Source organism: Paramormyrops kingsleyae, chromosome 19 (assembly GCF_048594095.1).
Source record: "Paramormyrops kingsleyae isolate MSU_618 chromosome 19, PKINGS_0.4, whole genome shotgun sequence".
Classification (NCBI taxonomy): domain Eukaryota; kingdom Metazoa; phylum Chordata; class Actinopteri; order Osteoglossiformes; family Mormyridae; genus Paramormyrops; species Paramormyrops kingsleyae.
Genome location: NC_132815.1, coordinates 20607408 through 20630903, shown reverse-complemented (window position 1 = coordinate 20630903; position 23496 = coordinate 20607408). Strand labels below are relative to the sequence as shown.

General features: G+C 44.4%; 1 protein-coding gene across 1 annotated transcript; it reads left to right on the top strand.

Annotated features, from left to right (window-relative positions):
• The first annotated feature begins 920 nt into the window (after positions 1 to 920).
• Positions 921 to 23280, top strand: kcnk10a (potassium channel, subfamily K, member 10a). Its single transcript, XM_023807723.2, has 7 exons — positions 921 to 1857; positions 5919 to 6322; positions 14189 to 14303; positions 15614 to 15774; positions 17125 to 17317; positions 18009 to 18151; positions 19603 to 23280. Exons 1-7 carry the CDS (start codon positions 1803 to 1805, stop codon positions 20227 to 20229), a joined length of 1698 nt encoding a protein of 565 aa, XP_023663491.1. The 5' UTR covers positions 921 to 1802; the 3' UTR covers positions 20230 to 23280.
• Positions 23281 to 23496: the final 216 nt, after the last annotated feature.

The window sequence follows — 23496 nt, the reverse complement described above, 5'->3', positions numbered from 1 at the left end:
GAATACCTAAATATAGAGAAGAACTGTGGTCTATTTCATATGAACATTAACAGATATACAGCTCCCTGGGCACTCGCATGGCAGTGGCTGACCATGTTGAAGAAGTTTATTAGCATTTGACAAGATGTCGGAATTGTGTCATGGCTCCAAACATAGGTCTACAAATGCTACTAAAATAAGCAGGCTGACTACCCCCACCCCCCCCAAAAAAAAATCACTAGAGAACTGCTAATGGTTTAAAGAACAATGACCTCCTGTTTAATTGCACTTACTATGGAAACAAATTGAAAATCGCACAACTGTAATAAAAAATAAAAAGTTTTCTACAGAACAGGAATCAATTTGACTACAATATGCAAAATAAAGCAGCCTATTGTCGCTAGCTGGCAGATATGATGAACTGAACAACTACGCAAGTGGTGGCTTTCACACACACACACACACACACACACACACACAGCTGCCTGAAATACCGTTTTATAGACATAAACTCTTTGGCATTGGAGTATATTTAAACTGTGTGAAGGCATTCATGTATCGTAACATCTCCAAAGTCGTCAGATCATAATAAATTACGTCACTATGCGGACAACCTCTCGCAGTATATTAACAAAGACGCGAGGAAAGAGTAGCTATTAAAGACGTTGCATTGTCCAAGACGACAAGAGATGCATTTTATCGTCTCCTGGAGAACAGAGCACTCTGCGTGTTACCAAAATGCAAGTTTCAATATCCCACATGCGTATCAAAAAATGATCTAAAAAGCAATGTAAGCGATTTACCAATAAAATCCTAATATGCCCAGTTACTCTTTGTTTACTCGCTATTTTAAGTGAGCGGACTTTACGAGTTCGCATCCAAGAGGGACAGTGGCTCATTACATTCGGGGAGGGGTTAAACACGTTTGATATATTATTACCAATGTAACTATTAACATGCGAGCAGACACGACAGGATGATGTAATGGTGTGATCGGAAGACCGCGCGTGTTCACCTATCACTCCGTCTCGCACGCTTTCTTCGCCATGTGCGTGCATTGCTCCTCGGCCATCAAGCTACCCCGCCTAACGACGAGGTCCGCGATGCATGGCGTATTAAAAGCCCACGACAATAAAACGATAGGTGCACACCCCTATCGGACGAGCAGCAGGACCGCTGTGGCTCGATAATGTGCATAACGCACTGAATCCGCTGGCGGCGATGTGTTCTTTCTTATTTTTATTTTGGCAATTTGCATTTGGAAGACTGCGGGTTTCAACAATAAAGCCACCGTTTGGCAAAACCGGATTTATGATAATAAGGCATGAGAAGAGTGATAAACACCACCGCTTGAGTTAAAGCCGTTGTGTAATAACTCGTTCTGTAGAAATTATCCTCAACTCTACTGCGGATGAATCACTGTGCAGCACGTTGGCGTGAAGTTAATTAACCGGTGCTTCTATGGACGATGCACGGCATACACTCTTTTTACACCCCTTTCTTATAGATGCGAGTGGACTGCTGGGAGAAAATACACCGCAGTGGGCGCATACAGTCATGCGGCGGTGCTCTTGAGGGGGGCGACGGAGCAGCGAAAGCTCATTCCGATCAATTTGGCTGCATGGGCACCACGCTCCACCTGACAGCCGCAGAGTAAAAGCGGCGGACCAGACGCTAGCCTTTCCATCCTCGCCGTTAAACACAGCGCGTTCCGTTTGGCAGTATACATACAAAAATATAAATTTTTCTTCTGATTTTGATTACACCCGAACCAGCTGCTGGCCACCGATTGTCTCTTTTGTTTTCCAAACCGAATCGTCGAGATGAAATTTCCAACAGAGAACCCAAGAAAGCCTGGGAACTTGAATCCTGCGCCAGGTTTGTATGCCAGATTTATTAATATCATATTACGTGCAGCTCGTTAAATGGTTTTATTAGAACAAAATATGCATGTGATAAATACAATACCTGGCTATTTCATCAGTGTGATTTCTGGTGGAACTTGCCCCAACCAATAAGTTCATGGGAAAAACGAAGCGTAGAGGGTTTTATACTGAACACCTACACATCTTTTTACGCACACCTTATTCCACCATCGCGTGCCTACGTTCCGAAGCTTGGAGCGCAATTTGAAGCGTATCATGGGCAGGTCTTTCCTCATGCCATGATAAGGAGCAGGCTTTTGTTTTGTTGATATAATGCTGATGTGCCGCTCCCTTCACTAAGCAGTGACTGGGGAACGTGGCCTCCCTTGAATCAGAGAGTCTTTGGCGCTCACATTCCTGTAATGTCAGAGAAGACCCATTCGGGATTTCCTTCTCTGTCCATTTTAAACCGGGCAATACCGGCGTTATCACTTCTGGAAGCGCAGCGTCTTCATTTGCATTCATAGCGGGTCTCTCCAGACACGACTCCCCCTACTATTCAGTCGTACGCGGTGCTTCCTCACGTCCTCCTTCCATTGGGTGGCAATGCTCTCTGTGTGTGAAGACAATAGTTGTCAAATAATGAAAAACGTTACATTTTCCATAATCAAAAGTGCCATGTATTTAAGATGTACCACGCACTATAGATACATTTTCGCGTAAATACGGGAACAAACCGATGTAATTTAGACTTTACGCAAAGTAGCTCGCCATGTGCTCCATGCACTCTCGCGGCGCATTCAGTTACTTGCAAATAGACGTAAATAGAAATTAGCTGTATGCGTCGAGGTTACTGAACAGATGCATCGCTTTTATGGAATGCTGATTTAAATCTCTAGCGAAGCGCATTCAGATGAAGTGTCACCCGGAAAAATAATTACGGAGCATGGGGTGATATTACTTCATCAGGGCTCAGCTGGAGCGCAGGGTGGATTCTGGCAGTGTCGCGTGCCGAGTGCGTTCTATCAGGTCGTCCACACGCGCTGTCACGTGGCGGCTGCGGGCAATAATTTACAAATATTTTTGTGTCCTTGCGCGTGTCAGCTTTTTGGTCTACATGTGCAACTGTTTATTGTGGTTATTATTACCTGAACAAAATCAATGTATTATGACTGGATGCTAAAATACTCTATGGAATGAATTTCCTGTACGTAACATTTGAGATGGAGTTGATTGAATAGCATCAATGTGTTGGTACTACAATGCGCATGAGCTCTAAAGAATGTGATGAAAAAACCACACCTCTTAGTAAACTAATCTGGAGGGGTTTAAATATGAAGCTTCTAATCATAGCTGGCAAATTAAGATAAAATGAGCTGTAAGCCAATGCATACATTGTACATATCAAGTATTGAGAAAGTGTTAGCTTGAAAGCTATGATTGTTTTATTTATTTTTTTAATCACCTTGGTTTTTATATGGAAAGGTTAATTAATTAATAATCAACAAGGGACTCTTCAGCTGTTTGGTTTTGGTGTCAGCGCTTAAGTTTAATTGAAGGTCCCTTATTTTGTGCCAGCCTGTCCCCTGTCCTGTGGGAATGTTGACCCCCAAAGAACGGACATCATTGATCGGAGACAAGTCATTGGATTGAGGATAATTAAACCTGGATCGTGTGGGTCTGTTTTTCGCTTTCAGCCTTGTGTATAGTGAATTAGACATTGATGATGAGTTCTTATAATAATAATAATAATAATAATAATAATAATAATAATAATAATAATAGTGTCAGGTTTTATTGTAATAAATATTACAACTGCACATCTATGCTCATAAATGGTATTTTGTGGTCTAATAGTTAATACAGAGGTAATCAAATAAAGCATGCAAACTTAAACTGGACCGTACTTGTGTGTCATCCTATTGAATTTTACGAGAGTTTTTGCCACTAAGGTGGCAATTAATTATTTCCGTTGTGCAGCCCTGAGTATCATTTATTCATAACCTCTTAATCTGAATTGATTCCTCACAATAAGTGTTCAGTACTGGAATACCATAATCACATATGTAATATACAAAATGTATTTTGTTGGGTTTTGCATTGTATTTTGCTGGTCATATTCAAAAATTGCACAAGTTCTATTGTGTCATGAAATATGTTTTTGAAAATTGAGCAAAATAATAATGAAATTAACACAATTAACAAAAGAGTTGAAATCCTTTTGGTTTTGTTGTAAGATATGTTAGTTTGCTTTTTTCGTTTTGTATCTTGATGCCATCATCTTATACCCGTGAGGATACTTAGACACTGGGACTTGCAGTGTGTGGTCCAGTGTGGAAGGATGTGCTGAAATGTTCTGCAAACGCATGAAAAACACAGGATCAAACAAGCCGTGCACGTTTCCGGGGCGACTCATTGTTTATGACCCGTTTGTTTCACGGGTGACCGGGCTCTTGTTTAGAGGATGGCACACCTCAGACATGCCGCCGTTTGCTTAACGGTCGCCGATCTGCTCCGCCACATCTCCATCACAGATCATCCAGAGATGCTTCTCATGTTCTCCCTGCTCCAGGGCTTTCGGCGGCGTCTCCTCACACTCTCGACCCTCACCGGAGACGATTCTCTTGCTCCTTTATGCGATTATCCCCCTGTTAGAGGCTGGAGTTTCAGAGCTGCCGAAATCCCATTTGAAAATCCGTCATGGGTTTCAGCGCCGGGCTTCGTGAGCGATATCACTGTGTGCTGAGGGAGAGACTGGAGGTAGAGTTGCTCCTACCCCCATAAAGTGAACGCGGTGTAGAAATATTGACATGTTTTAAGATTCTGTAATAACACAGAGAGGAGGGCCTTTCTCATTCCACTTGTGAATCCACAGATAGCTAATCAAGATTAGTGTTAGTCACATCTTGGTTTATTTTTAGACAAGGAAGAAAAGAGCAGACACAGATACCCAGTTCACCACCAACAAAACAAAACACCACAAAGCTTGTTCCTAACTCATTACCACATCCTGCCCTCTTTGGCTTCCTCCTTTAGTTTCAATCAAATAAAAGCTTCTTCTGTCCTAAGAGAGTGAAAAGATGTACATCAGTTAATTCACTCTCATCCTTATTGGTTCTATTAACTTATTGACACCCATCCAGAACTGCATAGTTCAGGTCCAGAAAGTAAAAATCCAGACCAGGGTTTTGTTTTAACCAGCCAGTTGAGCATAAAGGGTTAAAATTACAGAGTACTCAACTCGTTGGTTGAAATAAAATCCTGGTTTGGATTTTTACTTTCTGGACCTGAACTATCTACCTCTGTACTCATCCAATATACAGATCCCCCTCCTTTGGGCACTGAACCCTTGCATATACTTTTATTTCTTTTTAACCCCCCCCCCCTCCAGCAAAAAGTACAATAATTAAACAAAGATAATTATTAAGGGAGGCGAATCTGTTCATGGCAGGAGAATGCAGAGAGAAACTTCCATCACCAATGTGTGTGGCCTTCACAGATGGCTTTTATTGTACACACAGGTGCAGTATTAAGAATTCCCAGGCCATTTGTAGGTACTCATTTGTAACAGAAAGCAGGAGGCAGAATATTCTAAGTGTGTGGCGCTGACAAGGGTAACCACCTTAAACTGACCTTACCTTTATGGTTATGGTGGGATGGTTTATCCAAAAAATAAATGGTAAAGTAGTTCGGAGATATATTAAATTAATTTAGCAAAGTCTTTTATGTGCAAAGTGTCATAAGAGTGAGGATCAGACAGTGTCCTTGGAGCTGTTTGGGTTAAGGGCCTGATGGTGAAATGTCTCTCAGTCCCATGAGCTTCTGATCACAGTCTTAACTGGCAGAGCCACAGACCGAGTCTTGAGTCCTGAACGGAACCTGCTGCACCACTAAGCTGAGTCTTTAACATGTTATATATGGCATAATGTGGAAATTGTGAGTCACTTTGAATTGAATCATCAGGTAGGAGACAATTAAGTCAGCGAAGGTGACGTGTTTTTTTGACCATTTGCGCCAAAGTGTTGCCATCTGGTTTTATAGGGTGCATCATGCCTTTTTGTCCTCTCGATTCAGTTCCAGTTCAGACCAATGTGACTCCGAAAAAGGTGAAGTCGGGAATGCTGCAGTCCAGTTTGGTGCAGGCCAGCGTGGCGACCATGCAGAACCCCATGGGATGTGAGGTGAAGCCACACAGGCACTGCTCACTTCCCCGGCTGTCCGTGTCGTCGCGAAGCGGCATGGCTGTGGTGGCCAGCATGGACAGCGACGGCTCCACGCTCCACACCGTCATGAAGTGGAAGACGGTGCTCGCCGTCTTCGTGGTGGTGGTGGTCTACCTGGTCGTCGGCGGCCTCGTGTTCCGGGCCCTGGAGCAGCCGTTCGAGAGCAACCAGAAGGACACGATCACGCAGGAGAAGTCCGTGTTCCTGCAGAAGCACCCCTGCGTGACGCCTGACGAACTGGAGGCTCTCATCCAGGTAAGTTCCCACCAGAGTGTTCCTGAGGAGCGCGCCCGTGGTTGCTTGCTGAGAAAGTCAGTTTTCTAGTGCTGGATCCACAGGGAATGCAATATATGCTGGACAAGGACATTAAAGATGAAACATAAGATCTTACAAAATATCACGTACACACCGAGAACTAGCATGAGTAAATATTTCACAACTTCAGACCGTAGGACACAGTATCAGTATCACTGCACATAGATGGAACAGGAAATATGATTTAAGCTAAACAAATGCATTAACCGAGAGAGCCCAAAGCAAGCGGATGGATCAGCATCTGTAGCATGACATTCGATGCCATTTCAGAGATTTTCGTTATTTGCTTTCCAAACACTGGGGATGTAGCTCATGCCTCCTTACAGTAAAGGCAGAGCCGTAAGGAAAGGAGTACGCGACCTATTCACAGTCGGGAAAAGAAGCTGACTTTGGAGGCTACATAAGCAGGTCAAGTCAGAGACCCGCTATTGATTTTCTCCCTGAGGAGAATCACGGTGCTAATAGCAGCCACTGAAGGGGCTGGCCAAGGGTCCATTTAAGGAGTAAGCAGAGGCTTCTCTCTGTTCTCTGCAGCAGGTCTGTGAAGCTGGAGGGGGTTACGCACGTATATGTCAGACAGAGGTTGGATGTTCAGGTTCAGAAAGTACAAATCCAGAGCAAGATTTTGTTTCAACCAATCAGTTGAGTGCTCTGTGAGTATTACTCTTTATATTCAGCTGGTTGGTTGAAATAAAACCTTGGTCCGGATTTGTACTTTCTGACCTGAACTTGCCGCCTATGATGTGAGAAAACGTAAATAATCCGATACTGGGTCCTGAGTATTGTGTCCAGTGAAGTTTGGCAGCATCAGTGAGATGCCTTTATACAGCTGTCTTCATTAGCTAGAGCAGAGGTAAACAACCTGGATCCTGGAGAGCTGGTACGCAGCAGGTTTTCCATCCTACTTGATGAGTTACGATCTCCCTGAGATCAAGGGTGGTTTATCATACTGATGCATAATAGATATTTTGTCACTTGTGCTTGCTGCAGTGTTTAATTCCATCTCTTATATTCTAAACTCACAATAAATGCCATGCAAATAGTCCTTAAGCTTCCTCAAAGCAAAAAGGTTCAGGAAATTAAAAAGAAAGATGAACCATAGAAGCCAATATCTTGCACAGTGCATGACCTTGGGTGCAGTGGGCGGGTAATCAAAGCAGAGTGTATGACTCTGGTGACCGGCAAAGGAGCTGCCTGTGTTTGATTAGCCGTCCCCTTTGACAAACCGCCTTTCTGCCAGCACTGGGCCTTCACGCCAAAGTCCGTTTGGCATCTCCGTGGAGAGGAAGAGTAACACCCAAGACTTTGAACGTGCCAGCTATCGATCCTGGACGTGTGAAACATGATCGTCAGATGGGCAGTTATCCGGAAGATGCCAAGTTAGACCTGGGCGCAGTCAAACAGCAGAGTGACAAGCAACAAGCGACCTTTAAGGAGTATCACCAGGGACGGCCTGAGCAGGGAGGAAACCTAAAGAAAGTGCATCTTTGATCTGAAATCCGTGTACCATGCATAAGACTCCTGGACTGCAATGTTCAACACAGGTGTTGTTTTTCACAGGTACACTGTCATAAAAAAAAGAGTACCAATTTGTGCCTTTGCTGTATCGTCAAGGGTAGATGTACCTTTTAGGGTACAGAAATGGACTCTGAGGAACATTTCTGTACCATTGATGGTACATTAATACTGTTTGTACTTTTGGGAAGTTCCATTTATGTACCTTAAAAGGTACCATTACAAGGGCACAGCCCCAGTGACAAGCAAAGGTACAAATTTTTACCATTTTTTCTGATAGTGTACAGCTATTGGGTATAATTCGTAGACCCTTGAGGATATAGCCCCAGTGACAAGCAGAGGCACAGACTGGTAGTTTTTTTCTGAGAGCGTAGGAGGGTAAAGTCAAAGCCCTTTATTCGTCATGTGTATGATGATAAGGCTCATGTAAACATGGCTCAAATATAGAAACGCGTAAGATTTGATTTTAAAAACATGGAAATATAAAAAGCAAAAAAAGTGCTGTAGGTATTGCTCATAGTCAGTTTTCAAACTAATGTCAGTGGATACCTGAGATCAGACAGATGCTCATTGAGCAGCAGGAGCAACATATGTAGTGTGAGAACAATAAACAGATAAATATGGAAACGCAAACAAATATTACGGCAGCAGCAGGTACTGAGACCTGACTACGTGGAATTTGGCCTGTGATGGCCAGTGCAAAAGAGAGAAGAAAAAAAACTGCTTTTAAACCTGTTAGTCCGTGACCAAATTTAACAGGGTCTCACTCTTACAGAGAAAGCAATGCTCTGCTTATTGCAGCCGAAGAAGCCGCCACGCCGGGGATGAGACTCCTGCTCCGTCTTACCGAACCTGCAGCCCTGACTGGGAAAATAGACATAGCTGTGCAGCACTGGTGTTGGCCTCAGCACCACGCGGAGTGTTATGAACCCTGCGGTTTGGAGTATTATGCCGCTCCCCCTGCAGACAGAGTAATGGGCGGGGCGTTACAGTAAGAGCATGGCATCAGTGTGGGAATACCAGTCATGGAAACCGCACTGTCCTGAAGGACAACGGCACCGCTGTCAGCATGAATTTTATGGTCAAATCGTTACTTTAAGAGAAAGCGGGTATAATGTTGAGAGTTGGCATCATGGCGCTGACGTGAGTATGACACACTGAGTCATTCCCGAGGTGTGAGAGTTTCTAGAACGGTCATCGCAGGGACACGTCCTGGCGTTTTATTTTTTCACCTGCCAGAAAATGTTCCTCTCCACCATAATGCACAAGAGAGGATTTAATCCTAGCACAACAGAGGCTCGGAGCAAACGACAGGCTTTGTGAAGCCCTGCAATAAGTGCCCTGCTGTCGTTAAAGCGTGACTGTCACGGAGGGACGGGGCCGACGGGTTCGAGAGAGACTCCACGCTGACAGCCCCAGACCCCAGGTGTCGTGTGAGAATCACCTTCAGGGTTTAGGTTATGCAGTTAGCATCAGACTGAGCTCTTTGGTCACAACTATAAAACACGAGCATGCTGTGGCTTCCCCTTAACAGCGAAATAAAGCAAAGACTAAATGTTTCATATCTGGCGTTTCAGAGGTGTGATTCGTTGATAATTGGCTTCTGCCAAAGACGTGTAGAAATGAAAATAATCAAGCGGAAACCTGATTATTATGGCTCGACAGCTTTCCTGCAGAGTCAGCCTCATAACAGATCGTGAGGTAAACCTTTGTAGTACGGGCTGCAAATACTGCTGCTTTAGGTCAGATTTATGACAAGTGCTGCCCTGTTTTACAGATGCTGATGGCATCGTCATGGCGACAGCATGGCTTGGAATGCGACCACGCTTTCTGTACATTCTGCACTGCCACTGTTTATTGGTCTTGGGTGAAATGTGTTCATATGAAGCAGCAGTCGGTGTGGGGGGGGGGCATCCCATGGGAAATTACTTTGTTTATGGCCATCACAGCTAACCTTCCATCGCAGTGTGTATGGTTAAAGGTTAGTTACTCTGGACGCGGCCCTACAGCGACGCGATGTGGTATCTAGCTGTGAAGGATCGAAAAGCGAGCATCTGTGACTAAACTGATCACCAGCAACATCTCTATATCATTTCCAGTTCTGGCAAAAGTTGAGGGCTACAGATTGGAAAAGTGTATTTTCAGTTCATAGCTTATCCGAGGGATCAGCGATGAAGGGTTCAGGATCGTGACCTTCGCTAAATCAGCCCTGAGTGGAAAGCAGGAGCCGGCTGAAGTTTTCCGCGTCTGGCCTCACATCTGAAGCGCCCTCTCGCTTCTGCCTCTCTCCATCTGTTGCTATGCAGCGGGCGTCCCAGCTTCGGTGACTCAGAGCCCTGCCAAACATATGGCGGGGTGCTGGGCGTGGGCGGCTTTGCCGCCGCTTAGGTGCGGCAAAACTTGGAGGAGTGAAGGACAGTGTGTGTTCTTTTTTTTTGTGGGGTACGGTGAGGTGAGGTCAGCCGATTGCCAGCCCTCATCGGCAGCGATCCCACGGACAGTGTGGTGACTGGGACCCTGGTCTGCGGTCTTCCTGGGGTCCATCTCCAAGGCTGCTGTGTGCTTTATCACCAGGCAGGAAAACCGTCAGTGTAATTCATGCTCTGCAGCAAGAACATAGTCTTTCGCTAAGGAATCTAAGTAGGTATGAGCACAAAGTAATTTATAAGCTGTTTATTATTAATTTATTGCTTATAATTTGTACCTTACACTTTATCCTTTCACCGAATCTGAAGAAAAAGTATAAAGCATATGAAATTCTTGGAATCGATGTCTCTATGCCCCAGTATTGGTGTAACTGTCACATGTTACCCTAGTGTTGGTGTAACTGTCGAATGTTACCCCAGTATTGGTGTAACTGTCACATGTTACCCCAGTGTTGGTGTAACTGTCACACGTTACCTCAGTGTTGGTGTAACTGTCACATGTTACTCCAATGTTGGTGTAACTGTCGAATGTTACCCCAGTATTAGTGTAACTGTCACTTTATCCCAGTGTTGGTGTAGCTGTCAGATGTTATCCTAGGGTTTGGTGTAGCTGTCAGATGTTATCCTAGGGTTTGGTGTAACTGCCAGATGTTATCCCAGGGTTTGGTGTAACTGTCAGATGTTATCCCAGTGTTGGTGTAGCTGTCAGATGTTATCGCAGGGTTTGGTGTAACTGTCACATGTTACCCCAGTGTTGGTGTAGTTACCCATTATGTTTAAGTAATTAAATGAAGTAAATTTGTAGCATAGTTAAAACAACTGAAAAGTGCCGTACATTAACTTTTCGAGAGGAAAGTAAAACCAGAACTGATAAGGACAAAACCGCACAGTAATAGTACCAGACCAAACCATAGGAGTGGGAGAGGAGAGATAGAAAAACAATAAACAATTCAAAGATTGTTTTGTTAATATGGAGTGAAAGCCAGTCTACACAAATAGGTTTTCAGACGAGATTTGAAAACAGCTATTGAAGTGAGGACCTGAGGTTAAGCAGGAGGTTGTCCCAAAGGTGGGTGTGCATACTGAAAAGGCGCAGTCACCCTTCAGCGTCAGTCCTTTGGTTCAGTGTCCTCCCCACATGGGAAGAACGGTGGATGTGGGTTTGTAGCCTGTGAATGTGGCAGGTTGGAACCGAAAATGGAAGCGGTAAGACTAGATAGGCACATACACAAATAGCTTCAGTCCAGCAAGGCGTATGGGTGGGGCAGATAATCCATCACAAGCAGACCTCTGTCAGAATGCCCGCTTAGGTCCTGCTAGGCTCAGCTTCTTACATATTTGTCTTTCAGTAATATTCATCAATCCAGCTCTCTGTACCCAGCTGGACACACGACACGTGAGGAGTGACCTTTTGGATAGTTTCTAGAACTTTGCAAGGCGTGTTACAGGCTGTAGGAGATAAGTGAAACTGAAAGCTCCCTTGAGGTATGTCATTTCCAGACTGCACTCGGCCAAACTGCTCTCCTTGTGCCCCACAGCCGGTAAGACAATCGGGTCTGTACTATAAAGGGCATCTTGAGTGGAGCCTCACGATTCTACAGCTTCAGCGACAGCTCTGCTTTTCAACACAGCATCACGCGAGCATCTAGACAGACAGACTGTCAGACGACATTTAAATCTAAAACAGTTTATCCTGAGGTATCACTCTGTTATGATGGGTGTCAGTGGCATCCATTTTAAAATGTTTTCGCTGTGATGTGTCAACCAGATGCATTTGATTTTGCAAGTAAGATGTGAAACGCTGGGGAATCAGATTATTAAACAGAATGAAATGGACGGAATGATTATACGATATTTCAGAGAAGCCCCTTTAAAACTTGAATGTTAAAGCTTCGATGCAGTGGAGAGGATGCAGTGAGTCACAGGAAAGTTCTCCATAGGCCCACGATGGCTTTGGAACACTAACCCTCTCCAGCCCTCCGTCACCACATCCTTGACTCTCGTTTGTTCACCCTTAAGAGGAATGTCGTCCCTGACCTTGAATGATGTGCCACAGCAGCCCACACGGAAGCGGATTTGCCGCCCCCTCCCGGGGGATCAGCAGGCGTCCCCGCGGGTCCCTGCTCCTCGGCCGCACATCCATGCCCGTGGCCATGTGGAGGAGCCGGCCAGTCTGCTGACGCCGCGGTTCCGCTCTGGAGAACGCGCAGCGGGTCCGCGCCAATCAGAGCCTACAGCTATACGTCCTCCTCCAGTCAGCGTTCTGGAGAATTCTCCAGATGCATGCACCGGTTGGGCTTTGCTAGGGCCAGTTTGCAGAAGCAGCGGAATACAACATCTCATGTTGAAGCTATGAGTCAATTAGCATTTTGCGCTATAATATGCCATGTAACACTGAAGACGTAAGAAATTAACGGTAACACTTTACTGAAAAAAGTAGTCCTGTAAATGCATTATACATACCTTCATAAGACATTATGATGCATTCATAAAGGATTATAAACATATAAAACAATCAATATATAAATATTTATAAAACTGATAAAACACGTTGTAGCCATTTTTACTATGCATTATTAATACTCTTTGAAGGTTTAATCTAAAATGAATTATAAATACCTTCATAATGCATTATAATGGTCAGTATAAGAATTAAGAATACTTTGTGCTGCATTATGAAGTATTTATAATGTATTATAAATGGGAGCTTTGTAGAGCATTCATAATGCATATTACGCATGACTATGTAACTACGATGTTATGCCTTATGAATAGTTATAGCCATGTTTGTAATACTTTATGAATGTGTTATAGTGCATTATGAAGGTATTTATAATGCATTATAATGACTGCTTTAAGTAAAGTCTTACCTAATTAACTCTGATGGATGGTTCTTGGGGCTGGGGGCTTGAATCTTGCCTCTTTTGTTTGCACATGTGCAGTCTGCATGTCTTGTTTGGGTTTTTTCCCAGTACCCTGGTTTCCTCCAAAGACATGAAGTTATGTAAACCAATGTCTCTAAATTGCCTGTATTATTCAACTGTGTGTGATCCCATTCAGGCTGACCCCTGTCTGGTTTCCACTGCTGCCAGGGATAGGCTCCAAGCCCCCTTGTAAGCCCATACTGGGTACACAGTGAGGCGATGGATGGACTTCATAGCATAGCTGAGGTAGCAAAGTCATAGAAGTAAGTGTACAGAACTGCAAGAACATTTAACAGCTGGTAACATTCAGCAGGACTTGGATGGCAAGACTGTTTTCGTGGCTGCGTGTCAGTCAAGGTGACTCTGGCTGATTGGGGGCCACCCCATCCCTAGCTTGGGCCCCATCCCTGCCGGCACGCACCTGAAACAGGCACCGGCGTCTGGCAGTACCCCTCGCTGCTCTCCACCTGCGGCTTCCATCTGCTCCCGGGAAGTCTTGCTGTGACTCGGAGACATTCGTTGGCTGGTAGGGGGAGCATAGGCTGAGCCAGAAGTGGGGCTTCAGTGCCTTCTCCCGCCGCCCTCCCCCAGTGACTCCGTCACAATGATTCATTCTGCAAAAGCCACTGAGTCACCGTCGCCAGAGTTTCCATCCACTGTGTTACACAACTGGACTCTCCGTTGCGTAAAACACCTGGCCTTGCCCTCGATCCCTGCTCTTCTGATGGAGGAGCTCGGTTATGATGGGTCAGGAGGAGAACACGAGCTGTCGGATCCTCCCACATCCCATAATAGTCAAAGGCAGGGTGTAGTAGCGTGGTCCCCTTCCCATACGTGGCTCTGTGTGCATGGCGACAGACTTTCCGGTCGCTCAGGTGTCTTTGCTTACAGTCGTTTGCATGGGTGAATCGCTAAATTAATCCAAAGGCTTCTCCTCGCAGCATTCCATAGACGCGGCCAGTGCCGGAGTGAGTCCCATCGGAGACACCTACACCTCCAGCCACTGGGACCTGGGCAGTGCCTTCTTTTTTGCAGGAACAGTGATCACCACCATAGGTAAATCTCCATGCCCTTATTCATGGCACTCAATTCACTACATGATGTTCTTTCCATGTATTGCAGGCTTTGTTTTCTTAAACGAAGTAATTCATGGTACTCCTGATTGAATTACTGTCCCACACCCACAGCTAAAAGGAGCAACAGATTGAGAGTTTGTCCAAACAGAGAACTTTCAGCTTTTTAAGAAGCTGTTTTCTGCTTTGATACTAAAAAAAAAACACTGAAAAACATGCTTTCAATCTGCAGTTTATGTGGTAGTATATGAACATCTCCATCATTTTTTCGTTATATGGTTTACATAATTATTTGGCAGTGTGGAAATCAGATATAAAAATATACAGAAAAATGCCTCATACTGAAAAGTAATATGTAGGAGTGTTTTAATAAAAAAAAAAAATTAAATGCATTACATAGCAAATAAAATATTGTTAAATGACTACATTTGTATTTGAATGGCTGTGGTGTTTGATACTGGACTTGGGTACATTTTGCAGTGGAAGGGCCTCACAAACTGGTGCTCAGATACAGAAAAACGAAACATCTCGAGGCTGACTGGTTCCCTGTATTCTGCTCTGCTTGAGGGCAATACCCCAAAATGTCTTCTGAATAATACACTGAAGCATTTCTGGAATAATCAGACTGGTCACATCTAATTCTGTCCTCCCCTCTATTATTTGGCTCTACTGTAAAAACAAATGTATGTCCTGTAACACTTTATTTGAAGCTGTCATCTCTAATACATTATAGATACCTTCACAATGCAATAAAATGGTCAATATAAGAATCAACAAAGCAGTACAGCATCTTTTATTGAGTCAATAAGGTATTATACAGTTGATTATAATACTTCATAAGCTCCAATGAAGTTTCCATCTATAATGCACTGTAGATAACTTCAAAATGCATTATAATAAGTATAAGAATTAATAAAGCATTACAGCATCTTCTATTGACAGTAATAAGGCATTATAGTGTTGATTATAATACTTCATAAGCTCCAATGAAGCTCTCATCTATAATACACTCTAGATACCTTCATAATGTATTATAATGGTCCGTATAAGAATTAAGGATGATTTGTACTGCATTATGAAGGTATCTGTAGTGCATTATAGATGAGAGCTTCACTAATTATAGCCATGTTTATAATGCTTTATGAATGCATTATAATGTGTTTTGAATGTGATCATAGATTGTTATGGAAATGGCATTCTCAGTGTTACCGTATGTCCTTCTGTTCCTGTAGTGTTTGGAGAGAGGTTGTGCGTGGGTTAATATGCCCATCCTCTCTGCTAAATTCTCCACAGGCTATGGAAATATCGCGCCCAGCACAGAGGGAGGGAAGATTTTTTGTATCCTGTACGCCATATTTGGAATTCCCCTTTTTGGCTTTCTCTTGGCCGGCGTTGGTGATCAGCTTGGCACCATATTCGTTAAGAGCATCGCAAAGGTGGAGAAGATGTTCCGGGTGAGTGGGAGAGCGCCGCACACTGTAGCCTAATACAGACAACCCCCCCCCCCCCCCAAGGCATCCCAGGCATGGCCCAGCTTAGGAATATTCGTGAATATTATATATTATACAGTGAGGGTAAATTGCTGCAATGTAATAGTGTCCAGGGTCATCCCAGAACACAGTCTGATCAGGTGCTCTCATGTAAATGGAGAAGACCGTCTTTAACCCAAACCTTTAGGGAATGGGGCCACAAATCCCAGAGGTGTCAAGTAGCTTCTATTATGTGCTTTATCTAAATTTCATTTCCAATATTTAGTTTTTGCTGCCTGAATTTTATTTCCTTGAATGCATAATATCTGTGATGGACTACTGTTGTTGCCTTATGGAAAACTGTGAAAGCATGTGGCCCTAAATCAAAGGTTTGGGGCTCTGTGGTATATTATATGGAGCAGATCTTAGGATTTGGGATATAGGAGTTAGTTCAAAGCAAACAGATATGTAGAAATGGATCATCTTGCAGCAACTGGATCAAGACATTTGAGGGACACTATTGATAAAAGGTCATTTGGGGTCACTGAGCAATTTAACTTAACGCAATGGAGGAATGACTTAATGTGTGAAGCAAACGCCCTATTAACTTCACTTCAGGGGGGAAAAAAAGGATCAGGCCACTAAAATCTGAGATAAATCATGACAGCTACAGACCATAATTGAGCATTCAAGGAGTACCTGTGCCTCCTGAGAGGGAATCAGCTGCCCATCGCATCCACGTGTCTTGAGATCGAGAAGGGTCCCTGAGAAGGAGACCCTGGTGTTTCAGTGCTTACAGGCAGGCTGTTTAGCCACCTCACAGGGTGCAGAGGTCCTGCACAAGGTGAAGCTCCTGCCAGAAATGGAGCAGGAAGAAAGGCGGAGCTGACTGCGCCAGTCTCTGCATACAGATGAATACAGTCCAACACAAATGAATCGAATAAACAAATGGCTTTTAAATGCCCTTAGGGAAAGCTGTTATTTTCATTTCACGCTAAAGTTGATATAGTTGGTAGAGCTGAGAACTGCATTTTGTCCTTAATACGACGGGTACAAGTCAATATGCATGGATATTAGTGGTGTTTATGCAGTTGAGCTAGTTTGCAGATGCTGTGAGAGTGGCTGGAAGCTTAGAGGAGACAGCAGGCCTGTCAAGCCATCAGGTTGGTACGCCCAGCATGGCGAGAGCTTGATGGATAGATGTTGCCATACCATGCTGCGATTCGTCCTTCAGCAGATGCCGTGAGATGATGCGTTAGCCTGTGTTACAGAGGCCTGCTTTGCTGCATCGGCCAGCCGAGTTATTCACCCAGCATACCTCGCTCCTCTCCTCAGCGGAAACACAAGCAGATCAGTCAGACCAAGATCAGAGTCATCTCCACCATCCTCTTCATTTTGGCTGGCTGCATCGTCTTCGTCACCATCCCTGCCGTCATTTTCATGCACATCGAGGACTGGACGGCGCTGGAGGCCATATACTTTGTGGTCATCACCCTGACGACCGTCGGCATTGGCGACTATGTGGCAGGTCGGCAGTCATCGTCTGTTTCTTAAGGATGTTTGCTACACCTTGAAAGGAGCTTAGAATTTTCCACCGGTCAACCCAAATCACATGCCCTTTAACATCTGTCTATTTGCATATATTGCTAAGGAGATGGTTGCAGAATTGATCACAAAATCAATTGTAATTGAAGACGTTTACTTAACGGAATTATATACACTGAAGTAGCCTGTGCCAATTATTTATGTTGCTGTCAGTTTAACAACAAAAATCATTTGAATTCCCTGCCTAATAAATCCAAACTCTAATAATTGATACAGCTCCTAGTTTGCAGAGCAACATTTGGTATCATGTAGCAGAGGTAGAAGCAATCATACTGAGCCAAGAAAACAATCTTGGGCTTTCTGCCAGGGATACGTGGCTCTAATGTGAAATGAAATTAGCTGTTAATTTTATTTGTAGGAAGAATTCTATTACTCAAGATTTTATCTACAAATCTAACCACGTGCTATTGATTTTTGTTCCATTTTTTTGCATTTCGACACTGGGTGACAGTTATTTGTAGGCATCTTGGAGGTAGCAAGTTTATAAAACTGCAAATGCAAAGACGTTTCTGAAAAAGTACCCCACGTTTTGTAAAATGAGGACTGCATGGAGAAAGATTTCGGGGTGTGTGCTGGCGGAGAGATGACCATGTGTGTTTGTACCTCTGTGCCAGGTGGGGATCGGAGAATAGAATACCGGAAGTGGTATAAGCCACTGGTCTGGTTTTGGATCCTGGTGGGCCTGGCCTATTTCGCCGCCGTCTTGAGCATGATAGGAGACTGGTTGAGGGTTCTCTCCAAGAAGACCAAGGAGGAGGTAGAGTATGGCCATTTTCAGTATGGGGGACGTACGTAATAAGATAAAGTATAGACTGAGTAAGCTGTAATCATTGTTGACAGTCAAAAGCTGTAATTCTTCAATTTTATGTGTACGCAAAAGAGGGAATGTAATTATAGACCCACTAAAATTACTGAAAATTATTATTTTTGCCTAAGGTTAGTATAAATTTTTATAGCATATTTGCAATCAAAATGTGTAAGTGTATTATTGGGTGCACAGTGTGAGGAGCAGTGTAGCAAGTAAGGTTACAGTGGGGCACAGTCTGAGGAATAGGGTAGGAAGTAAGGTTACTGTGGTGTGCAGTGTGAGGAGCATTGTAGCAAGTAAGGTTACTGTGATGTGCAGTGGAGGACCAGTGTAGCAAGTAAGGTTACTGTGGTGAACAGTGTGAGGAGCATTGTAGCAAGTATGACTACTGTGGCACGCAGTGTGAGGACCAGTGTAGCAAGTAAGGTTACTGTGGTGAACAGTGTGAGGAGCAGTGTAGCAAGTAAGGTTACTGTGGTGTGCAGTGGAGGAACAGTGTATCAAGTTAGATTACTGTGGTGCACAGTGTGAGGAGCAATATAGCAAGAAAGGTTACTGTGGTGTGCAGTGGAAGAGCAGTGTAGCAAGTATGGTTACTGTGGTGTGCAGTGTGAGGAGCATTGTAGCAAGTAAGGTTACTGTGGTGCGCAGTGGAGGAGCAGTGTAGCAAGTTAGACTACTGTGGTGCACAGTGTGAGGAGCAGTGTAGCAAGTAAGGTTACTGTGGTGTGCAGTGTGAGGAGCAGTGTAGTAAGTAAGGTTACTGTGGTGTGCAGTGGAAGAGCAGTGTAGCAAGTAAGATTACTGTGGTGTGCAATGTGAGAAGCAATGTAGCAAGTGAGGTTACTGTGGAACACAGTGTGAGGAGCAGTGTAGCAAGTATGGTTATTGTGGTGTGCAGTGGAGGAGCAGTGTAGCAAGTTTGATTACTGTGGTGCGCAATGGAGGAGCAGTGTATCAAGTTAGATTACTGTGGTGCACAGTGTGAGGAGCAATATAGCAAGAAAGGTTACTGTGGTGTGCAGTGGAGGAGCAGTGTAGCAAGTATGGTTACTGTGGTGTGCAGTGTGAGGAGCATTGTGGCAAGTAAGGTTACTGTGGTGCGCAGTGGAGGAGCAGTGTAGCAAGTATGGTTACTGTGGTGTGCAGTGTGAGGAGCATTGTGGCAAGTAAGGTTACTGTGGTGCGCAGTGGAGGAGCAGTGTAGCAAGTTAGATTACAGTGGTGCACAGTGTGAGGAGCAGTATAGCAAGTAAGGTTACTGTGGTGTGCAGTGTGAGGAGCAGTGCAGTAAGTAAGGTTACTGGGTGCACAGTGTAGCAAGTAAGGTTACTGTGGAAACGTGATGTGATTTAATGGTGCCACGTCGCTCCTGCTGCCGCCACCACTGTGATGTGCAGGTGGGCGAGATCAAGGCCCACGCAGTGGAGTGGAAGGCCAACGTGCGCGCGGAGTTCCGGGAGACGCGGCGGCGCCTCAGCGTGGAGGTGCACGACAAGCTTCAGCGTGCCGCCACCATCCGTAGCATGGAGCGCCGGCAGCTGGGGCTGGACCAGCGGGCGCAGTCGCTCGATGTTCTGTCTGCAGAGAAGCGGGCCGTCTTCAACAGCCTGGATGCCGACCGCTCCAAGACCACTTCGCAGGAGAGCATCGACTCGAAGCTGAACAACCTGCGCGCGCGGGCCGAGCAGTACGAGAAGGGCGAGCAGGCCACCTCCGATGACAACATCTTCAACCGCCTGGGCTCCGTCACCCGGCTGGCGAAACGCAACAAGAGCAAGGAGCTAAAGAAGAACATCCCGGAGGACATCCGCAAGATGTACGACACCTTCGGCTGCAGCCTGGCCTCCGGCGAGGAGAAGAAGGAGGATGAGGAGCTCGGAGAGAAGGAGTTCAACACCAGCTTGACGGATCTTCCCCAATATGCAGAGGCCTGCTCGCTGCAGAATGGGTTCCCGCTGAACAAGGAGAAGGGCGATGAGGGAAAAGCGGAAGAAAAGGAACTAAAGATAAAGACTATGCCTTAGAGGAGGTGGCTGACTGGATGGAAGATGTCTTAGCATCTGCTCACGTGCCTTAACTCCTCCCTGTTCGAAAGGCAGCGACCTGGAGCTGCGTCCTGCTCCACACTACTAACTGTTCACTGTGTCCAAATGGTGGATTAATTTGCCAAAAAAAGGAGCGAATCAGTCACGTCAGGAGGAATGACTATGACATAATACCTGACTATGTTTTGTTACTTGAGAACGATCAAAACAGTGATTTTTATTTAAGACAACATAGAAGATTGCAACGGATGGGCTTTCCGGAAGCCTGAACAGTAACACGTAGTAGCAAATTTATTTGGCGCTATCGACGGGCCTGTGACCTACACTCGTGTTTTATAATTAAACTCTCGACATCCGAGATGATATACCGATCCCTGTTGCGTCGTTCTGCGTCAAGTATGTTCAGAACAGAGAGCGTGACCGCAGAGGGAAGGCGAACGGGGACGATGAGGAGAGGGGGATGCACATCAGGAACCAAAATACATGTATTCATAGAGTCATGCAAGTGATTGTCATGCCTAAGGACTCTAAACCTGAACTTGGGAATGAAAACAACAGGCACTCTGCTATTGCATGGTCTTGGAACTACCCTGCCGTCCTGTGGAGCACAGTGTATTCAAAAGCTTCAAGTTCACGGTCTCAAAACAAAATCTCAGGGCTTGTCGTCCTACTGTCGTCGTTCGAATATCTTTGTCCCAGTTGCGCTGCATTCACACTTCAGATTGGGGCACCGTCTCGGCCCGGCCTTGGCGAGGTAAGGGCGTTCACGAGGGAACAGATGACGAACCCCAGGTTGAAACCCGGGACTTTGTGGGTTTGGGTGTCAGTGGGAGGCGGCTTGGTGTACACGAGCGTGCCCGTGCGGCAGCATATGTAAATGTGTCTGTGTATGAGCACTAGAGCGTGTGCATACAGTATTTACCCCGTCAGGCCCTGTCAGCTGCGCAGTGTTCAGACGCCGATTCTCAGAGGAAGGCGAGTCTGTGTCGTTTGACTTTTTTGTATGATTGGCAAAGCGGTTTGGCAGTAATTTATGAAAGCGAATCACATTCTTAGTACATACCAAATGATTTGATGGCCTACTTAACAACTGATTGTACTCCTAGTTGGCGTAAACAGCATGATTAGCTCTGGAACCCTTACAAAAAAAGCCACAATACGCAGAATGAGGATGTACTGTCAACACACAGTATAGACTGGCTGCCTGTTTCTTTTCTACCCACACAGTCCACAGTCAGCGAATCAGAATTTAATTCATTTTTATTACTGGATCAAAGAGCAAGAGATCAGAACAAAGGGTGCAAACGAGCATATATAATCCCAAAAAGCACTCTACTCGTTCTTATTAGAAAAAGACATTACATCTTTTAAAATCTGAAAGCAAGATACCAACTCAAGTGTATATATGATATAAAACTGAATCAGAAAGTGAGTCACATCTTAACCCGCAGTACTGGTCAGGGCTGTAGGAAAGGGAGATGATCATGAGATCAATATTCAATTTCATCAATTTATTTTTGGCTTAAAATTGCTATCTGGCATGACAGGAGTAGATGCCAAGAAGCATTTCCTCTTAACTGTTCCCAACCGTGAAATAAACTACAAAGTAATTAACACTTTCCAAGTTACTAACAAACAAGCTCTTCTGGGCTTTTGTAAAATGGCAGTATTTATTCCAGCCATTCTGGGTGTGGAATCTTAGTATAACTACATGCAGGTGCAGTAGTCATACACTCAGTGTTCCCATCACGAAAGTGTTACATTTTTTTGTAGGTGAAATTAAAAAATATTTACATCTAAGACCCCATGTTCCCCATCATCGTGAAATCCTGTGAGTCCTTAAAACGCTCATGATTAGGAGTCTACTAATTTATACATCTTGCAGCTGTGTACTGTAAGAAATAAAAAATCACACAGCAAATAAAGTGCCAGTTTGATGTATTTTCAAGTTCAGTTTTCAGCAATTAAAAATAGCATCACTGTAATCACAGTGAATTAGCTGAAATGTCTGCAGTTATGAACAATCATTTAAAATATATAGTTTGTTGTTAAAGACCTGTTCTTGAGAAACGCAAAATGGGTCGGGCCGTGCCGCAGATGGGTGCACTGGGAACTGGGAGCAGAAAGGCTAGATACGCACAATACGCATCCCCTGTCGAAAATTCCAGGCTACTCCACTGCTCAAGTGGTAGGAATTGGAGGCTGTGGATTCACTGACACTTACCATGTAAAAACTTTTGTTACAAGACATTGCCTATTACGTGGACAGTGCTTTAAATAAAAGGCAGGTTTTTGGCTAACTGTACTTTGGAAATTGCCAAAATGACTGGGAATTCAGCTCCATTTTCTAAAGCATTTTTAAGCCATGGAATGTCTCCCTTGCGTGGTCACACCCTTGCTTCCAGTGAGGTGAAGCACAGTGTTGATGTTAATCCAAATTTAATGTGCCCCTGTGTGTACTATCCAAGCTGTGCATTGTCCTACATGAGTCCTTCTTAAGAACTTTGACTTAAGTATTCTGGCACCAGCTGTGAGTCTGTACGTAATGAGGGACATCAGTTACACCAGTTGAGCGTTTCTGTACTTCCCAGGTGTGAAAATGGCCCTTCTTGGCCCAGTCAGGCTAAGGTCCCCCAGCCTGTCCAGAGTTTTGCCCGAGGCATTGGCCACTCAGTGTGAATGCAGCAGCTGATTCTCAATAAATGTTTGTTCTGAAAACAATAATAATATAAATTATTATTATTATTATTACATTAATAATAACAAAAAAATATTAAAATGATTGAAAACAAAAATGACAAAAAAAGACATGGAATATAAAAGCATGCAATTGTACAAGTACATTATCTTGGTATGGTATTGATTGTACCCGCACATGCTTACTCCCGCTGTTATTGGATTTCCATGTTAAGCGCTAAAGTGAGCCTGACCGCTCGAGTCTGGACTTCGTACACAATAGAACTTGTGTGACCATTACATTTACTGTAGTGAGTGCCTTTTGCAAATAAATATCACCATTGATTTCAGTGACTGCTCGTCCTTTGTGTTTTGTTGGTCAACATAATCACTCAGCAGTTTACTCACAGCCTGTTTTGTTACCTCTGTCCCAATAATATATTTACATTTTATTTGATTAGCAGACACTCTGAGAAAAGTGTCTGCTGAACAGTCTGATCGGGGGTCAGCGGCCTCGCTCAAAGGCCCAAAGGTGACATCACTCAGCCGGCCCTGGGATTCAAACCTGCA